The 18,684-nt window shown below is 41.9% G+C and overlaps 1 protein-coding gene across 3 annotated transcripts; it reads left to right on the forward strand.

Moving 5' to 3' along the window:
* Positions 1-1,667: 1,667 nt before the first annotated feature.
* MAPK1IP1L (mitogen-activated protein kinase 1 interacting protein 1 like) lies at positions 1,668-18,395 on the forward strand. Of its 3 annotated transcripts, none has more exons than XM_046008915.1 (4): positions 1,897-2,031; positions 11,309-11,330; positions 12,027-12,731; positions 13,987-18,395. In XM_046008915.1, the coding sequence occupies exons 2-4, from the start codon at positions 11,313-11,315 to the stop codon at positions 13,996-13,998; spliced, it is 735 nt and encodes a 244-aa protein (XP_045864871.1). In that variant the 5' UTR covers positions 1,897-2,031; positions 11,309-11,312; the 3' UTR covers positions 13,999-18,395. The 3 variants fall into 3 exon arrangements, with proteins under 3 accessions (XP_045864872.1, XP_045864871.1, XP_045864870.1); XM_046008914.1 differs by lacking the exon at positions 13,987-18,395 and adding an exon at positions 4,012-4,054 and having other exon boundaries at positions 1,942-2,031; positions 12,027-13,555; XM_046008916.1 differs by lacking the exon at positions 13,987-18,395 and having other exon boundaries at positions 1,668-2,031; positions 12,027-13,554.
* The last annotated feature ends 289 nt before the right edge of the window (positions 18,396-18,684 follow it).

The following is an 18,684-nucleotide window of genomic DNA, read 5'->3' on the forward strand; positions in this document are numbered from 1 at the left end:
TCTGCCTACTTGTGATCTCTGTCAAATAAATAAAATCTTAAAAAAAAAAAAAATACACTGTCTTTAGTGTGTCGGTTTGGGTCTTCTAGAAGCAGATGCCAAGATGTGAGTAAATGTGCAAGAGATGTATTGGGGAAACACCTATAAAGGAAGAAGGTGTGGATGTCTTCCTATCACTTTGCAAGTCTGACACACATGAAAGAAATGCAAAGACAAATGATGGTGGGCTTCAGAATGCACTGCAGTTGTGAAGAAGTTAGATGGACATTTAGTATCCAAGAAAAGGTTGACTGAGGGAGCCCACATGGGACAGGAATGGCCTAGCTCTAGAACACTCAGTATGCTGTTACTGGCTGAGAGCATGGGAAAACGAGGTTGTCAGTCACTGATAGTGACCAGGACCAGAGTGAGGTGGGTGAGGCACTGAATTTGGGCACAAAAATTTTTTGACCAAAAATCTCAGCAATGAAACGCAATATTTCAGTACAACGTTCTAAATTCAGAATTAAGGGGCGCTTTCGCTGAGGTCATGCCAGTGTACTGAATGGAGCTCCGTGACTGGATCTCTGCTCAGCAGGAACCTGCTTTTCCCCCTGTGGTTCCCGCACTTGTGTTCTCTCGGTCTCAAAATATTTCTTAAAAATAACACCAGAATTAAAACAATACCTAATGAAGAGAAATGCCAAAATTTTACATATAATTTTACTGACTTCTGGTGACTCAGGCTTCCTTATACCTCCACGAGGCACTGTGGATTCACTGCCTCCTGAGCGCAAGGTAAGTTCACACTGATACCATTTTTCCATAGACCATTTTCCTTGTCTGAGAATGTCTTCAACAGGGTTGGGTATTTGCACTTTCTCTACGTTTTTCAGTAAAAATCGTGTATGTGCTGGTGAAGCATAACCAGGAATAAGTCTTCGTTTAAGGGAAAAAAAAATTTTTTTTTTAAATATTTGACAGACAGAGCGAGAGGGAACACAAGCGGGAGTGGGAGAGGGAGAAGCAGGCTTCCCCACTGAACAGGGAGCCGGGTGAGGGGCTAAGTACTAGGACCTTAAGATCATGACCCCAGCACAAGTCAGACGTTTGATGACTGACCCACCCAGGCGCCCCAGGAAATTTCTAGTAAGATGCCCCTGCCCATTGACCCACTAATGGGCTACACAAAGAAGCTAAATGTTTTATGATTCTGCATACTTCTAACGTGTTTTTACGTGTACACACATATTATATGTACATATATTTTTCACGCTATGTTATTATGGCATCATATAACTCGCTAGCAGATTCCTTGGCCCTGGGGGAATGTGTCAATCATCCGTCAGACGCGACCTGGAGTACGTAAAGATTTACTCAAAGATGGACATGTGGAGGGAAGAGGCGCTGATCAGGGAAAGGCTGCATAGACAACTTCCAGTCAGTATCAACTGTCCTGCCATTTACAAACGTCTTCCCTTCCCCGTGCAGTTCCTTTAGCGCTCCTCAGTTTGGGCCCGAGGGCCGGTGGCCGCGTCCACACCCAGCCCGCTTCGAAGTCCGGCTGTAAAAATCTCTAAACCTAGGACATCCAAAAAATCAGTCCTTCCACCACTCCAGGAAACAAGTTCGCAGTTTCCGTCAGGGTGACCAGGACGTCACTGACTACAGGAATTTCCGGAAAACCGGGGAACATTCCGCCCGCCAGAAGAAAACAGCCACGCGGGGCGAGCCGGAAGAACTACCGCGTCACGCCTCGCGGCGCCGCCGGGCAGGCCGCAGTGCCGCCAGAGGCCTTCGGGAGGCGCGCGCGCTGCCCTGCCCGGCTCCGGGAGGAGGCGAGAGCGCGGGCGGGGGCGGTGCGCTCGGCGCTTCCTGTTCCGGCGCCAGGAGGAGCCGCGCGCTGTTAGTGCTGTCGCTGCTGCTGCCGCCGCCGCCGCTGCCGCTGCCGCCGCCACCACCGTCAGTCACTCCGCGTTCGGTTCTTCGGCACCCGGTTCGCTGGGACCCTTCGCCGCTTGTGAACTTTGCTGCGGGTTCGGATCTTGCCGGGTAAGGCTGCTTCGGCGCTGTGGGGATCGTGGAGGGGGTCAAGGGGGTGCCCAAGCGGGAGACAGGCGCGGTAACAGAGGTACCTCGAGTCGCCTTTTCGGGGGCCAGGACTAAGCGCCTGCCCGCGCCGTCTTCCTTCGAGCTGCGAGGTGCCTCCCTAGTAGCCCCCCAGGGAGAAGGCGTCGGAGGCGGGTGACGTCGCGCCCGACGGGTTTCTCGGCGCTTGACGTCGGGCCTGACTTGGGGGCGGGGCGGCGAGCGTGCCTGATCCCTCCCCAACCCACCCCACCCCACCCCCACCCCTTCCCGGGCGGCGGGACCCGCTCGGAGGCCGGTTCGCTCCGGTTGATCCCGGACTCCCTTTGTTCGTTTGGCCCTAAGGGGTTCCCGGCTCGCGCCCCTCGGCCCCAACCCCCTCCCCCATTTATTAATTTCTAATAAAACGTGAGATACGGGCCTGAATAGTTTTAGGGGAATCTGGCACTTGTTTTAAGATTGTCCTCAGTGTGACAGTGTTCTGGTCGTTATTTAACCAAAGGACTTGCTGGCAAATACATTCGATGAATACACATGACGGAGACCTTGAGAAGTGCTGAGTTCTATGATAGTCTCTTTTTTAGGATTTGGGAGCTTATGTTACACATGGAAGCTTATAAATAGCTGAACCATTTCCTCTTTGAAGACCAAGAGCAGTGCTTTTACTGGATAAAATTTCTAGTGTTGAGGCATCAATCCATACCGAAAAAATTTTTTTACAGCATTAAAGCTAAAGAAAAACACAAGTCTTACACCTGGTGATTTTAAAGCCCTGTTTTGGAAACCAACGTTTATTACAGGCCAAGAATAGCCTTCAGAGATCTTTCAGAAGTTCTTTGTTCGGCTGTATTCATTGGGCAGGAGAACAGAAATTATTTTTGGTACTGTCGTCTCTGATTGGAAACTGGTTTGTCTCAGAAACTTCATTTGGGTTGTGTGTATTAGAATGTTCTTTTCCTCTCTCCAGGAGCAGTAGAGGTAGACCCATTCCCCAAGCCTTGGGGCCAGTGTGTTTTGGAATTCAGAAATCTTTGGATTGTATCTCTAGATTTTAGGAAGAGAATAAGATGCACAGACGAGAGGTATCACACACACACACACACCCCCCCCCCCCGCAAAGTCCCTGCAACATCCCCTAAGACAACATTTATATTTGTGCAGTGATAGGTGTGACTTAACGGAAACTATAAATATGCTTAGGTTAGATTTTGCCACCAACTGTTCTATGCCAGACTTGGGAATATTTCTTTTATTTTCAAAAGTTTCTGAATGGAGAACTGCAGATAAAGGTTTGCAGACCTGTAATAGCAGTTGTAAAAGCTAACATTTGTTCAGCTTTCTTTGTGTGGCAGACATTGACCTGGAGGTTTGTTTATGATGTAAGTCTCAGGGCAGGTCCGTGAGAGAGATACCATTCCTGTCTACTACGTCTCTGAGGTTTGAAGAGTTCAGCCTGTCCAGAGCCAGCCAGCAAAGAGCTGTGGTTTTATCTAGGCGGTGGTACCTTTCACCGTCATTCTCAACCTGTGCTTCGTGCCTGTGTACAAAGGAAGAGGGGGGAATGTGTGTGTCACCAATCCACTGTTTTTAGAGCACTGTTTTTATAGACACTTACCAGTACCATTTAGTCTTTCACGTCACTAGCCCCTTTATAGATGAAGAAACTGAGTCACTCAGGTGAGCTGAAGCTGATGGAGACCCTCAAACCTTAGCCTAAAGGAGCTCTGCTAAGACTCCTGTCCCTCCCCTTTCTGTATTTCAACCAGTCTGAACTGCTTACATTTCCCATAGTGTACTCTTCATCTTTTGCACAATCTGCTCTTCTTTCCTAGGGCCTGTCCCACCATCCCCTACTCCCAGCTCTTCCTTCATTGTTCCTACAGACTGCAAAAGAACCTCTTCTCAGGATTCCTCCCCTGATACTCCCTTCCTTGATTCTTTTAGGAGCTCTTTGAGGTACTCTCTTGGTGCCCTGTGCTTACACCAGGTAAGGTAGTTAACTGTTTAAAGGGTAGTTCTCTACCAGACTGAATTCCTTAAGTATTTATTCTGTGCAATATTACTCATTTCCCCAAAACCCAACACAGTGCCTGGCATGTATATTTCAGGCATAAGTATAAAAAAATGATTTTTTAGAAATTACATATCTTTGGGGCGCCTGGGTGGCTCAGTGGGTAAAGCCTCTGCCTTCAGCTCAGGTCATGATCTCAGGGTCCTGGGATCGAGCGCGGCCCCCCCACCCATGGGGCTCTCTGCTCAGCAGGGAGCCTACTTCCTCCTATCTCTCTACTTGCCTCTCTGCCTACTTGTGATCTCTCTCTCTCTCTCTGTCATATAAATAAATAAAATCTTTAAAAAAAAAAATTACATGTCTTTAAAAAGTTTAAAATACTCCAAACCTTTATCAAGTCCCCAGTTCCTTGAGTTGCCCAAATGTAAAATAGAACTTACCTAATAAAAGAGCCAAAATTAAATATGATCAAATATTCTAATTCAAATTTTGTATTTTTCCCTACCCCCCCAACATCATTGCAAAAATCCTGATTTTTCTTAGTTTCTTATTTATTTTTTTTTTAAAGATTTTATTTATTTATTTGACACAGAGAGAGAGATCACAAGTAGGCAGAGAGGCAGGCAGAGAGAGATGGGGAAGCAGGCTCTGGGGCTCGATCCCAGGACCCTGGGATCATGACCTGAGGCGAAGGCAGAGGCTTTAACCCACTGAGCCACCCAGGCGCCCCTCTTATTTATTTTTTTAAGAGGTGGAGAGGGGCAAAAGGAGAGGGGGAGAATTTTTTTTTTAAGATTTTGTTTATTGATTTAGACAGAGTGTGGGAGTGAGGGACAGCACGGGGTTGGAGGAGATGGATCTCAAGGTCACTCCTCTTGGAGCAAGAGCAGGGAGCCTGAAGTGAAGCTTGATTCCATGACCCTGAGATCATGACCTGAGGTGAAACCAAGAGTCAGACGTGCCATCCAGGCACCCCTCTTAAGTTTCTTTTAATAAACATCTTGCATGTCTGTAGTACTTTATAGATTATTAAATATGTTACTTTTAATTATCTGTAAAGTAGTCAGGAGTTAAAACTGTTTTGCAGATGAGAAATGGTCTGTGATTAAGAAGTTTGCCTTAGTCAAAAGGATTGATGTCCACATTTCATAACTCTAGTTCTTTGTTCTTTATCACCCCACCACAATGTGATGGCCCTTTGAAATAGGCCTTGTTCGGTAGTCACTAGTGATTTACAGAGTTCAAATTTTAAAACCTCCTTGTGATTGGATTGCCTTTTTTTTTTTTAAGATTTTATTTATTTGACAGAGATTACAAGTAGGCAGAGAGGCAGGCAGAGAGAGAGGCGGAAGCAGGCTCTCTGCAGAGATCTGCGGGGCTCGATCCCAGGACCCTGGGACCATGACCTGAGCCGAAGGCAGAGGCTTTAACCCACTGAACCACCCAGGCGCCCCTGGATTGCCATTTTTTTAAAAAGATTTTATTTATTTGTTTGGCAGAGAGGCAGGCAGAGAGAGAGGAGAAAGGCTCCCCGCTGAGCAGAGAGCCCGTGCGGGGCTGGATCCCAGAACCTTGGGATCATGACCCGAGCCGAAGGCAGAGGCTTTAACCCACTGAGCCACCCAGGCGCCATGGATTGCCATTTTACTCTAAAAGCCGTAAGAGTTACAGAAATGTTTTACCGTTCTAGTATATGTCAAAAGAGATTTGTACTGTGTTTCAGTTACTATTCTTGCTGCTCAGAAAATAGAATTATTTTTCGGGTGATACATAGATCTGCCATAAAGTAGCAATGGAAAGTTTTGGAAATAATAAGCTTTTCAGTATTCCAGAAAGAGAAAGGAAAATCTCTCTTGCTTATAAACACTTTTTTTTTTTTTTTTTTTTGGCCAGTTCCGGGTTACATTGGCCTCATCTTAATTAGCATAATCCATTGGCACCTGAGTGGCTCAGTTAATTAGGTGTCTGACTCTTGATTTTGGCTCAGGTGAAGTCCCATGTGGGGATCCACACTGCATGGAAGCCGCTCAAGAGTCTCTCCCTCTGTTCCTCCTCTAAAAAATTAGCATAATCTAAGTATTTTTGAATGCTTTCTTTAGAAAATCTAGATTTTAAAAATTATGTAGCTCTTCTCATATTCAAACACTAATGTCCAACTCTATTTTTTGCCTTTTTATGATGAAAGTAAGAATAAATTAGAATGTTTCCTGTTAACATGAACACTGTATGTTCTACACATGGAGAGAAGGTCACTTTACTAAAAGTGCTGTAGATCAAGAAATGATCTATTTTTAATCCCTTTATTCAGGGCTTCATTACTTAAAAGATGCTAATACCTCCTTTATCTTCCAGGATTTAACTTTTTTTAGGATTTTATTTATTAGAGAGAGACAGAGATAGTGAGAGAGAGCACAAGTGGGAAGGAGAGGGAGAAGCAGGCTCCCCGCTGTGCAGGGATCCGGACTCGGGGCTCAATCCCAGGACCTGAGACCATGACCTGAGGCAGACCCTTAACCGACTGAGCCACCTAGGCACACCCAGGATTTAATTTTTAACTTCAAATTTGGAAAGCCAGATTTGTAAGTCAGTTAAGTAGTATTAACTTGTGGAGTTACTTACTTGTGGAGTTAACTTACATTCTAATGTAATTTTATAACTATTTAACTTCATATTGTGTATATATGTATATATTTTTTTAATTAAGAGAAAAGAGAATTCTGAAAACCCAAACAGCAAGACCACATGAAATTGAATGTATTACTTGTTAGTTCTCTGCTTCAGAATTAATGTGAACTTTGATACAGAACCATTTTCTGTTTCAGAAAGGCTCACCCTATTCAAAAAGCATGTTAGTCTTATGTAGACTTTAAACTTGCCCAACTTGCCATGCACTGATAAACACCCTTCAGGTGTTCATCCTAAGAATTTACTATTGTGTGATATAATGTTTTAGTATAAAACCTTAATGTGGGAATGAATGGATAGTTGCATTTGCTATATATTCTAGATGTTTTTGATGATCTGAATAAAGAGCAAGATATAGCAGTTGTAGCCTTCATATTCTTTTTCTTTTATCATTCCTGTTAGCCAATTGTACTTGAAAATAACACTCTAAGAATGCAAGGGTGGCTCAGTATTAAGTAGTTTTATATATAATTGTCTTTGTGGGTCAAAGGAGAAAAACTAATCAGCTCATTAGGTGTCAAAAAGATCTGAAGAAATGCAGTGTCTTCTTTAAATGGCTTTTTCCTCTAAGTGTTGTTTTTTTTTTTTTAAGATTTTATTTATTTATTTGACAGAGAGAGAGAGATCACAAGTAGGCAGAGAGGCAGACAGAGAGAGAGAGACAGGGAAGCAGACTCCCCGCTGAGCAGAGAGCTGACACGTGACTCGATCCCAGGACCCTGAGATCATGACCTGAGCCGAAGGCAGCGGCTTAACCCACTGAGCCACCCAGGTGCCCCCCTCTATGTGTTTTTTAGCTAGCAAAATAGGAATAAGTAAATCCAGCAACATAGGCATAAATAGACATCTTTAATGTAAGTTTTTCCATCTCAAACTGAAAATGGGAATTTTATTTAAACATTAGAAGCATTTCCAGGAGAGTTGAGAACAAGACCATTGTGCTCACTATTTAACATTTCACTATTAAATTTAGCTGATGCAGAGAAAATAGATGTAAATATTGGAAAGAGAATGTAAAATTGTTATTATTATTGTTACAGATGACATAATTCTTTACCTGAAATCCCAGAGAATCAACTGTGACACTTTCAGGAATAAAGTAATTTAGTAACGTCACTGCTTACAAAAGTAATACACTAAAATTTAAAAAGCTTTTCACATGGGGTGCCTGGCTGGCTTAGTCAGTAGAGCATGTGACTCTTCTCAGGGTTGTGAGTTCGAGCCCCACCTTAGGGCTAGAGTTTACTTTAAATATAAATAAATAAATAAACTATTGAGTGATAAATGACAGTGATGGGAACTAGGAAGATTACCTTTTTCTTGAATGAAAAGATTGGATATTTTGAATATGTTACATGTCTTCTAAATTAACTGTAAATATAATGCAGTTCCAACCAGAACACCCAACAGATTCTTTTTATTCTATTTTTTTACAAAAAGATCTGGAAGAAAATAAACAGAATATTCAGGAATCTAGGGGGAAAAGACAACAGCAGTAGGTCAACTAACATTAAAATCTGTTAAAAATGCAAAGCTAATGAAATTAAGATGGAATGTTGTGGTGCAGATGGGTAGGAAAGAATAGACTTCAAAATATCTATAGGAGGGGCGCCTGGGTGGCTCAGTGGGTTAAGCCTCTGCCTTCAGCTCAGGTCATGATCTCAGGGTCCTGGGATCGAGCCCCCACATGGGGCTCTCTGCTCAGCAGGGAGCCTACTTCCTCCTGTCTCTCGACCTGCCTCTCTGCCTACTTGTGATCTCTCTCTCTGTCCAATAAATAAATAAAATCTTTAAAATATATATATATCTATAGGAATAACAGAGACTCTAACCTGGTGGTTAAGATCCTTGGCTCTGGAGTCAGACTGTATACCTGAGTTTGACCCCTCTTCTACTTGTCACTAGCTCTGTCCCCTTAAACAAGTTAACTTGATGAGCTTCCTTTTTTCAAGCTGTCAACTGAGTGGAAGAATTTGTGTCTGTTCAGTGAGATTACCCACCTAAAACACTTTGAGCACTGTACCTGTTCTGTGGTAAATACTCCATTTGTTGTTAGTACTGGCAGTAGAATGTGTTAAGGGTAGCTTGTCGTATCCACTTAGAAGAGGTAGATTATACATTAAGTCAGGGGTGCCTGGATGGCTTGATTAAGCGTCTGACTGGCTCAGGTCATGATCTCAGGGTCCTGGGATCAAGCCCACATCCGGCTCCTTGCTCAGTAGGAAGTCTGCCTATCCTTCCACTCTTCCCCCTGCTCATTCTCTCTCCCTCTCTCTTAAATAAAAGCTTTTAAAATATACGTATTTTGGGGCGCTTGGGTGGCTCAGTTGGTTAAGCAGCTGCCTTTGGCTCAGGTCATGATTCCAGGGTCATGGGATCGAGCCCCGCATGGGGCTCCCTGCTCAACAGAGAGCCTCCTTCTCTCTCCCCGCCTCTGCCTGCCTCTCAGCCTACTTGTGGTATCTCTTCTATTTCTCTGTCAAAATAAATAAAAATCTTTAAAAAATATACATATTTTAAGTTAAACCATATTAATACTGTTAGAAAGCATGGGTGAATTTTTTGTCTCCTATGTTTCAGAGCTAATCTTAAAATTTTATAAAGCACTAAAAAAAGATATTACTACTAGTAGAAAAGAGTGAAATTGTCAAAGGCAAGAAGAGCACATACTGACTTTATTTAAATGAAGTCAAAGAATAAGCAAAAACTAAGAAAGTGGTTGCTGAGTGGAAGGGCAGTTGATTGGAAAGTAGCATGAGGGCGCCTGGGTGGCTTAGTGGTTTAAACCTCTGCCTTCGGCTCAGGTCATGATCTCAGGGTCCTGGGATCGAGCCCCGCATCCGCCTCTCTGCTCAGCGGGGAGCCTGCTTCCTCCTCTCCCTCTGCCTGCCTCTCTGCCTACTTGTGATCTCTGTCTGTCAAATAAATAAATAAAATCTTTAGAAAAAAAAAAAAAAGAAAGTAGCATGAATAAACCTGGAGTGAAGGAAATTGTTTTGTACCTTGGTTAAAGGGGCATATGCAGTTGTCAGAGCTTGTTGATCTAAACAAGATCTGTGCATTTTATTGAGTATTATGCATCACTTTTAGAATTTGACAAAAGTGGCTCAAAGACATGAGCAAATCCACAAAAAAGTTTATTATAAATTGGGTATGAAAGTTTTAAAAATGCTCTACTTTACACTAAATTTTAAAAATGTGAAAGTTAAAATAACAGTCAATTTTTAACCTGTCATAATTGAAAACTATTTAGACATTTAATACCCTCCAGTAGTGAAGAGAAGTTTTCAAAGATAGTGTAGAGGTACCTGGGTGGCCCAGTTAGTTAAGCATCTGCCTTCAGCTCAGTTCATGATCCAGGGGTCCCAGAATCCACCCCCATGTTGGGCTTCCTGCTCAGCAAGGAGTCTGCTGCTCCTTCTCCCTCTGCCCCTCCCACTGCTCCTTCTCGCAGCACAAGTGCTCTCCCTCTCAAATAAATAAGTAAAATCTAAAAAAAAAAAAAAAAAAGTATAACTGGCAAAGGACTTGAAAGTGGCATGGAGTTTTTGTGGTTTTGTTTTGTTTTAAAGATTTTATTTATTTGACAGAGATCGAAAGTAGGCAGAGAGAGAGAGGAGGAAGCAGGCTCCCTGCTGAGCAGAGAGCCTGACTCGGGGCTCGATCCCAGGACCCTGGGATCATGACCTGAGCCGAAGGCAGAGGCTTTAACCCGATGAGCCACCCAGGCGCCCCTATGTTGTTGTTTTTTTTTTTAATAAGATTTTATTTATTTATTTTCCAGAGAGAGAGCATGAGAGTACAAGCAGGGGGAGTGGCAGGCAGAGGGAGAAGCAGACTCCCCGCCTAGCAGGAAGCTGGATGTAGGAGTGGATTCCAGCACCCTGGGATCATGACCTGAGCTGAAGGCAACAGACTGAGCCACCCAGGCTTCCGGTGGCATGGACTTTTAAGATGTGTTTTAGATAGCCTTACCTGTTGACCGCAGATTTCCCTTTTAGTACTTTTCTGATTACACATTTACAAGGATATGTATTGAGAAGTGTTCACTGTATCATGGTCTGAAGCAGCTCAAAGTGCAAAGAAATGTAAACTACCACCAAAATGAGAGGCAGACTATATTGTGGATCACTTCTCTGTGATGTGCAGCCAGTGGAAGGGGACGACATTTACAGAATTAAATGAACTACAATGAAAGTTTGCCCTCTGTAAAGAGAACGACCTTGCGTACGTGATTAAGTAACAGTGGTATATACAAAGAAAGTTCCTTAAAAAATATGTAAGAGGGGTGCCTGGGTGGCTCAGTGGGTTAAAGCCTCTGCCTTCGGCTCAGGTCATGATCCCAGGGTCCTGGGATCGAGCCCCACATCGGGCTCTCTGCTCAGCAGGGAGCCTACTTCCTCCTCTCTCTCTGCCTACCTCTCTGCCTACTTGTGACCTCTGTCAAATAAATAAAAAAAAAATCTTTTAAAAATAAAAAAAATATGTAAGAAATGGTAAGCACTGGTTTTGAAGTATTTTTGTTTTTTTCTTTCTCTTTTTTAGGAAAATGTCTGATGAATTTTCGGTAAGTTGATGCATTTATCCTTCGTAAGTATTTTGGCTTTTAAGAAAATGACATAGTTCTAACTACAGGCCATATAAGTCTTTTAATTTAAAAGAGATGCTTTTTGTGATCCTTGTTTTTGGCTGGGGAAAAGCATGTGCTTTTCATAGATGATCTGCCTTAATTGACTTAGATATGATATGTTTGAAATTTTGTTCTGTTGTATGTATTTATGAATCCTTAAGTAAAAAATTTTTAGAAGTGTTAGGTTGCTTTTGTTCTCTGTTAACATGGCAGTGTTAATAATAGACAGCATTTTTTAATATAACATACACCAGGTACTGTGTTAAGGGTATTACATGAATTATCTCATTTAAGCCTCAAGTTAATCCTAAACCTTTTTTTTTTTTTTTAATGCAGAAACTAAAACTCAGAGAGAGTATGTAAGTTGTTTGCGGTAAAGCTAGGATTCAGTTCCGCAGTACTTTTGAGTAATTGTATTTAGAAAATATGATCTTCTCTAAGAAATTTGCATTGGAAAGTTGATTTTTATATTACATGAATTGCTTTTACACTGAGCAGTTTGGCTGTTGAAGATGTTCTAGGGGTTTGCAGTCCCTCACTCTGCAGCTTACTATCCTTGATGGCTTTATAATCATGTTTGACATGATTTGTCCCTAAATAAGATAGGTAAGACATGCCTGTTTTGTCTTCCAGTTGGCAGATGCACTACCTGAACATTCCCCTGCCAAAACCTCTGCTGTGAGCAACACAAAACCTGGCCAGCCTCCTCAAGGCTGGCCGAGTTCCAGCCCTTGGAATAACCCAAGCGCTCCACCTTCTGTGCCGTCCGGACTCCCGCCAAGTGCAACACCCTCCACTGTGCCTTTTGGACCAGCACCAACTGGAATGTATCCCTCTGTGCCTCCCACCGGACCACCTCCAGGACCCCCAGCACCCTTTCCTCCTTCTGGACCATCATGTCCCCCACCTGGCGGTCCTTATCCAGCCCCAACTGTGCCCGGCCCCGGTCCCACGGGGCCATATCCTACACCAAATATGCCCTTTCCAGAGCTTCCAAGACCATATGGTGCACCCACAGATCCAGCTGCTGCTGGTCCTTTAGGTCCATGGGGATCCATGTCTTCTGGACCTTGGGCACCTGGAATGGGAGGGCAGTATCCTACCCCTAACATGCCATATCCATCTCCAGGGCCATATCCCGCGCCCCCTCCCCAAGCACCAGGGGCAGCGCCACCTGTTCCCTGGGGCACTGTTCCACCAGGAGCCTGGGGACCACCAGCACCATACCCTGCCCCTGCAGGATCATATCCCACACCAGGACTCTATCCCACTCCCAACAATCCTTTTCAAGTGCCTTCAGGACCTTCTGGTGCTCCACCGATGCCTGGTGGCCCCCATGTGAGTGTTAAATTTGTTCTTTAAAATGCACTAATAGTCACATAAGCACAACTGAAAGATTACTTGCCTCCTGTTTCGGATAGAAGATTAGAAAGCATTTAAAACTTTGTAGAAGAAGGGGTGTGTGTATATAAGGTAAGAGTAAATTTCAAACTTCAGATAAAGCATTTAGAAGGATGAAAACAAAAGTATTCCTGGTACTTAAAAATAGAAAAATTTCCCAAAGATCCCCAAAGACTTTGTGATGTAGAAAGCAGTGTCCTCAGTAACATCCTTGAAATAAACTCAGGTGCATTTCATGGACCTTTTTTTTTTAAAACTATTTCTCAGTCGCATTTTGTAGCATCACACCAAAGCACAGTTCAGTAAAACAGTCTGCCTGGGTGACTTCATCCAGATGTACATTTTCAGAGCATCTAGGACAGTGAATACATAAGATTGCCTGTCCTTCCTGTAACTCTCCCTCGTGTTTCTCAGCCAAAGTTTTGTTAGATCCTCAGCAGCACTGAGCTCCAGAATAGACCACTGTTCTGCACTGTCAGTCCCAGGCAGTTCATGCTGCGCTGCCAGCCAAGCCAGAGGGCCAGGGTTGGCATTTGAGTTGGAGGACCTGTCTTGGACATAAGACCAAATAGAAAAGCATTCCTCTTCTCCCCGCCCCAGAAGTAAGCCAAGTGAGTCTTCAGAAAGAATCCTGATTCTCCGTGGGGGGTAGGGGTTGGGGTGGGGGAAATAACTTACTCTTAACAAAATAATCAGGTCTCCAGCTAGATGAATATCCACTTCAACTGTCAAGGAAAAAGAATCCTAATTAAAAGCCCCCAAAACTTGACTTTCTTTAAAGATTTTTTTTTTTTTTTTTTTTATTTACTTATTTGACAGAGAGAGATCACAAGTAGGCAGAGAGGCAGGCAGAGAGACAGAGGGAAGCAGGCTTGCTGCTGAGCAGAGAGCCCGATGCGGGACTCGATCCCAGGACCCTGAGATCATGACCTGAGCCGAAGGCAGCGGCTTTAACCACTGAGCCACCCAGGCGCCCCAAACTTGACTTTCATTAGTATAACTTTTTGCTATCCAAATTCCCTTAAAAAGCTTTTTTTTTTTTTTTTTTCCAAATTGTATGTCAAAATAAATGGGATGAGTTGCCACTTGGATTTATTAAGCAATAAGTTTATTTTATTTTAGACCACAGCAAGGAGTTAATAAACTCCACTTAGAAAAACTGGAGGTTTACTTTTTCTTTCTTCTATTGCAGTCTTACCATTAAGTTAATGGACGAAGAGATGACGCTTTGCTTTTTGAAGTACATATATATGCACATGAATGCATATATAAAAATTGCTGGTCTCACTATTCTTAGAGGGCATTCATGAAAGAACAACCCTTGCACCTCTCAGAGAAGATATCTGCCTCTTGTACTTGGATGTATAGTACATCTGATGGATACAATCAGATAAAAATGTAAAAGTAAATCATTCAAATGTGATTTTTATTCGGTTTTTATGGAACGTTAAAGTGATGAAGTATATTGAATAACTCTTTGATACAGTTTGTTTAAAACAAGTTTTCGATTTGTTTAAATTATGAAACCACACACTTAAAAATCTAAGATGATGTGGATTATTGTTAGAATCTGCAACCTCATTGGCGAATTATTTCAAGTATTTTTCTATAATCACTTTTTCCCTAAATAAACACACTTTGAAAACAATCACATTGTCATAATTTAAACAAATGATGCCTCAACATCTTGAACTGCTCTGTCAGTAGAAAAAATACACCTGGGCCTCGTGAGAGTGTAGTTTGGATGTATATTTTCAAGCTGTTGGTAATTATTATCAGATGTTGAATTCATTAGCCAGGCAGTGTTCACTTTTATCCTCGAGCTTTTAGTAAAAACTTTTCTTTCATTTTTGAGTTCCACCTGATTTGCTTTATTTTTAGCCAGATGGGTCACACAGCTCTAAAATCTGCCATTTATGAAAACTTTGTTCTTTTTAATGCAGGCCAACGTGTGTAAATTCTTAGAGACTTGGTCATCTCTGTATTGCTTTGGAATAGATTTCGAGATGTCAGTATTGCTTTGGGAAGAACTCGAAGAAGGAAATAATTCTCTCCTTTGTCTTGAACCTCAAGCCAGAGGAAGCCCCAGAAATTGCTTCATAGTGACAAGTCACTTGCATTCCCACAAAACCCTCTTCTACTCAGACCCTTCCCTGTAGGTCCCTCTGCCTCGGTTCTTTAGAAGGAGCACATCCCTTACTTTCTCCCTGATATGGAAAACTGGCACACTCTGGGGGTCTGTTGTAAACACGTATAGCAGTTATGGTTCAAGAACCTTAGTCATTTAAACATGACTCTGTATACAAGTGCGATCAAAATGTGTACATGCTTTTCAGAGTCTGGTTAAGCTGTGTCATTGTCTTGCATAGTTTCCTGCATCTGTTGTAAAGTGCTTATGGCTAACAGTTCAGTTCTTTGTTTGTTGACAGGTAAATAAGTAGAATTGAGTGCCATTCTTAAAAATTCTTAAAAATTACCATCTAGCTCTAACACTGAAACTAATAATAATAATAATAATAAGGAGTAGATCTCTGCAATGTGACTGTCGCCTAAATTAGTGTTGTTTGTAACCACCAAAATACCCTGAGTAGCTTTTTGGCACCTTATCTCTAAATCAGATCCTTAGAGTCTTAGAAGTGACTATGTTATTTGTCAAAAAACATTGTGAACCTATGAATGTATCCATAGGGTTACTAAAATATGTTGTGAATTTCTTGCCTTGTCTAGGAGAGATTTATGCTGGAGCTCTTGTTTTTGCTTAGAAATAAAATATTTAGTAGTTCGTTTCTCTTACAGTTAAAATGTCAAGAATGCCAAATGCTGCCAATTTAATGGTTTGATAGCTACCTCCTTTTAAGAAAGCAAGATGGTCATCTTTGAGAAAAATTCAGTGTTTAAGCTCCCTTTTAAGTAGGTGATAGAGTCAAGTTTTTAGAATTGAAGCTGATTTGTTTAGATATCTTCAGACTAGGGAATGTAGTTAGACAGCTCCTACAGAATGGCATGACCGGTCTTAAACAAGCCGCACAGATCTACAACACTCCTGGAATCTTTCATCAGAGTAGCCTCCCATTTACAAGGCAGGAGCCTTGGAAGGTATTTTAGCTTAAATGATCAGGCAGTATCATGTCAGCTAGCCGGGGGTGGGGTAAGAGGAGGCAGTGAGATAGCAGTGAAGATTTCCTGGTGGTTATTTTGGCTGTGCTACGTTGGGAGAAGTTGACAACTCTGGCTTTAGACAGAATATTTAATGTAACACTAGAGGATACTATTTGATTAAGAGAAGTGGTAGCAGGTTTGGGGATCTGTGGTCATGCAGTTCGTTTATTAGAGGGAGAAAATCTGCTAAAGGATTTGAAGGACCATGAACATGAGATTTGGAATTACTACTCCCAATAAATACATAAACTTGGCCAGTGACCCGTACTGCCCCGTGTGCCCTAGACATAACACCTTTTCTTTGCTTTTCAAGGACTTTCCAGCTGGTAGTTGTGCAATTCAGTTTAAGCTGAGAATGGAAATCACAGGGACTAGAATTTGCTTTTATGTTCCTTTTGGTTTTTTAGAATCTTATTTCTCAACCTGCGAGGAGAGTCTTAATTCTTGTGGGTACTCTGGGACAGAAATGTATTTTTAGGTTCAGGGTAAAGTTAAAAGCAGAAGTTGTTCTAGTGGAGGAATGGGGAAAAGCACGGGGGAAGGTTTTTCTCTTTACAAGGAAATACCATTGCTATTGAAACCAGCCCTTTTAGGCTGGCATCAGTTTAGGGAAGAGATTGTTTCTTAGAAAGTTTGTTTGGTCTCAGAAGGGAATACACAGGATGGAATATGCTGGCACTTGCACTCTCTCAGAACAAGAACTTGAAGGCAAATTTGATGGAGATAATTGAGATGTGTTGAGAATTTGTGTTTCTGGAGTTGGAATCTTAGATTTTGAAACGTTAAACCTAAAAATGATAAAAAAATGAAAATAAAGACCTTAGGTCCTCCTCCTCATATGATGAGAATCAAGGCTCCTTTCCTTAAAGGGGTGTTTGAAATCCTTGGCCTTGTCTGTACTGGACTTAGTCTGACACCTTTTCATGCTTTTGAAGATGGCTGTTCACAGCTCGGACTCCACAGCCTGTTTTGTGTAAAGTAAAACATTGATGATTCAGGAATAGGCAGTACATTTGTTTTAATTACCTAGGGCCTCCTTCCTTTGTCAGTTTTCCTGTTGTTTCAGTAGAGAATAATAAAAGGGGAGAAAAGAAAGGGGGTGAATTTTTGGCCTTGGTCTGGCACACCACTACAGACCAAGTAACAGAATATTGGCCTATTTTCTAGGAAAGAAGTCAGTTTTGCCCGAAAAATTTTACCTCACCAATAATAAGTGCTACCTATTGTACTCCAGTGGACAGCTTTTAAAATTATGTGTTCAGAAGAATGAAGCTCTACTCCTGTTTCAGTTAAGATGCTGTGCCTCGTTTGCATGTCTGTCAGTTGCCTAGACTTCGACTTCTGAATGATCAGTGCCATTGTCTTCCTTCCTCACCCTGAATAATCGAGTGCTAGATTTATAAAGTGCCAGGGTTATAGACTCTTGACATTAAACCTAAGCACAGACCTTCAAGTGTTGGTTTTTGAAAAGCGTAAGATTAAATTCAGATGATAGAGGTACTATGCAGAGAAAGTGGTGGGCAGCCGTCAGGGGAGACTAAAATTTAATTAAGCAATATTGAGTATTGAAGACAGACCCTTTTTATTTTGAGAATTCTGCCAAGTAAAATTAAAATTGCCAATAAAATAATCAGTATTAAAGAAATGCCATGCAAGCTTCTGGCTAGAGAACACATCTGAGAACTGCATTCATTTGGCAGACACTTGAGTGTCCAAACAAGCTTTGCCACCTTACAGAGGCGCAGAGATGAGAGAGAAGGCCTGTCCCGCGGAGGCTTACCATCTAGGGGTGGCATTTACAGAATGAATTAGTACACGCATTTTTGGTTTACCTAGATAAACATATTTTAGTTTGCTGCTGGTGGAAGTGAGAGGCCAGCTTTTGGACATTTTTAAAGAACTAAGTTTGGTGTACCTTTTTTTAAAGTAAGAAATTGTTTCTCAAGATTGTAGTGTTTGTCAGTGCAACTGCTCGCGTGTGCAAAGTAACGGGATGTTTTTCCTCTTCACTTCTTCCCTGGATGAAGGCACTTACTGCCTGTCACTGGTTAGCAGATACTGATTTGTTGCCATTAAGTAAACTTGACTTATGCGTGCTCTATAAAGGTTTTTTTTTTGTATTTTTTCTTAATATTGTGATTTTTAAAATTGACTTAATGACAAATTTAATGTATGTAATTGTCTATGCATTTTAAGTTAAACTGCCTAAAATGTGATTTGAGACATAGACACTTGTTTTGTATTATGAACTGTAAGCAATCTGTTTGAGACGTTAGGTTTTATCACCTGCTGCTGTATTTGTAAACAAAGACATGTTGCTTTAAGAAGTAATTATAATTAGGAATAGTCTATGGATGTGATACTTGATATTTTTTAAGATAAACTTGTTTGCTTTTGTGTATTATACCTGAAAACTTTTTAAAAAAATGTATTTTCATGGTTTCACAGTTTTTCCCTGTATCTTATTCTTTAGGCCCAGTTCTGGGCTTCCCTGAGAAGTCCAGAGCCTAATTAACTACAAAATTGTTATCCTAAAGAAAGAAAGAAAAAAGGGCCTGAGATTCTCCTCGGTGTGTGACCAGCATTCGCTAAGTCATTTAAATAGGCTGCCTAGGAACAGCCTTCCTCAGACCCTCCTTCAGCAACATGGTGTCCACTGTGTGGGTTTCCTCTTCTCCCTTCAAGGCTACATTATTCTTTGTAACCAAATTATCGGTGTATACAGAGTTAG

Source organism: Meles meles, chromosome 6, assembly GCF_922984935.1.
Source record: "Meles meles chromosome 6, mMelMel3.1 paternal haplotype, whole genome shotgun sequence".
Lineage (NCBI taxonomy): Eukaryota > Metazoa > Chordata > Mammalia > Carnivora > Mustelidae > Meles > Meles meles.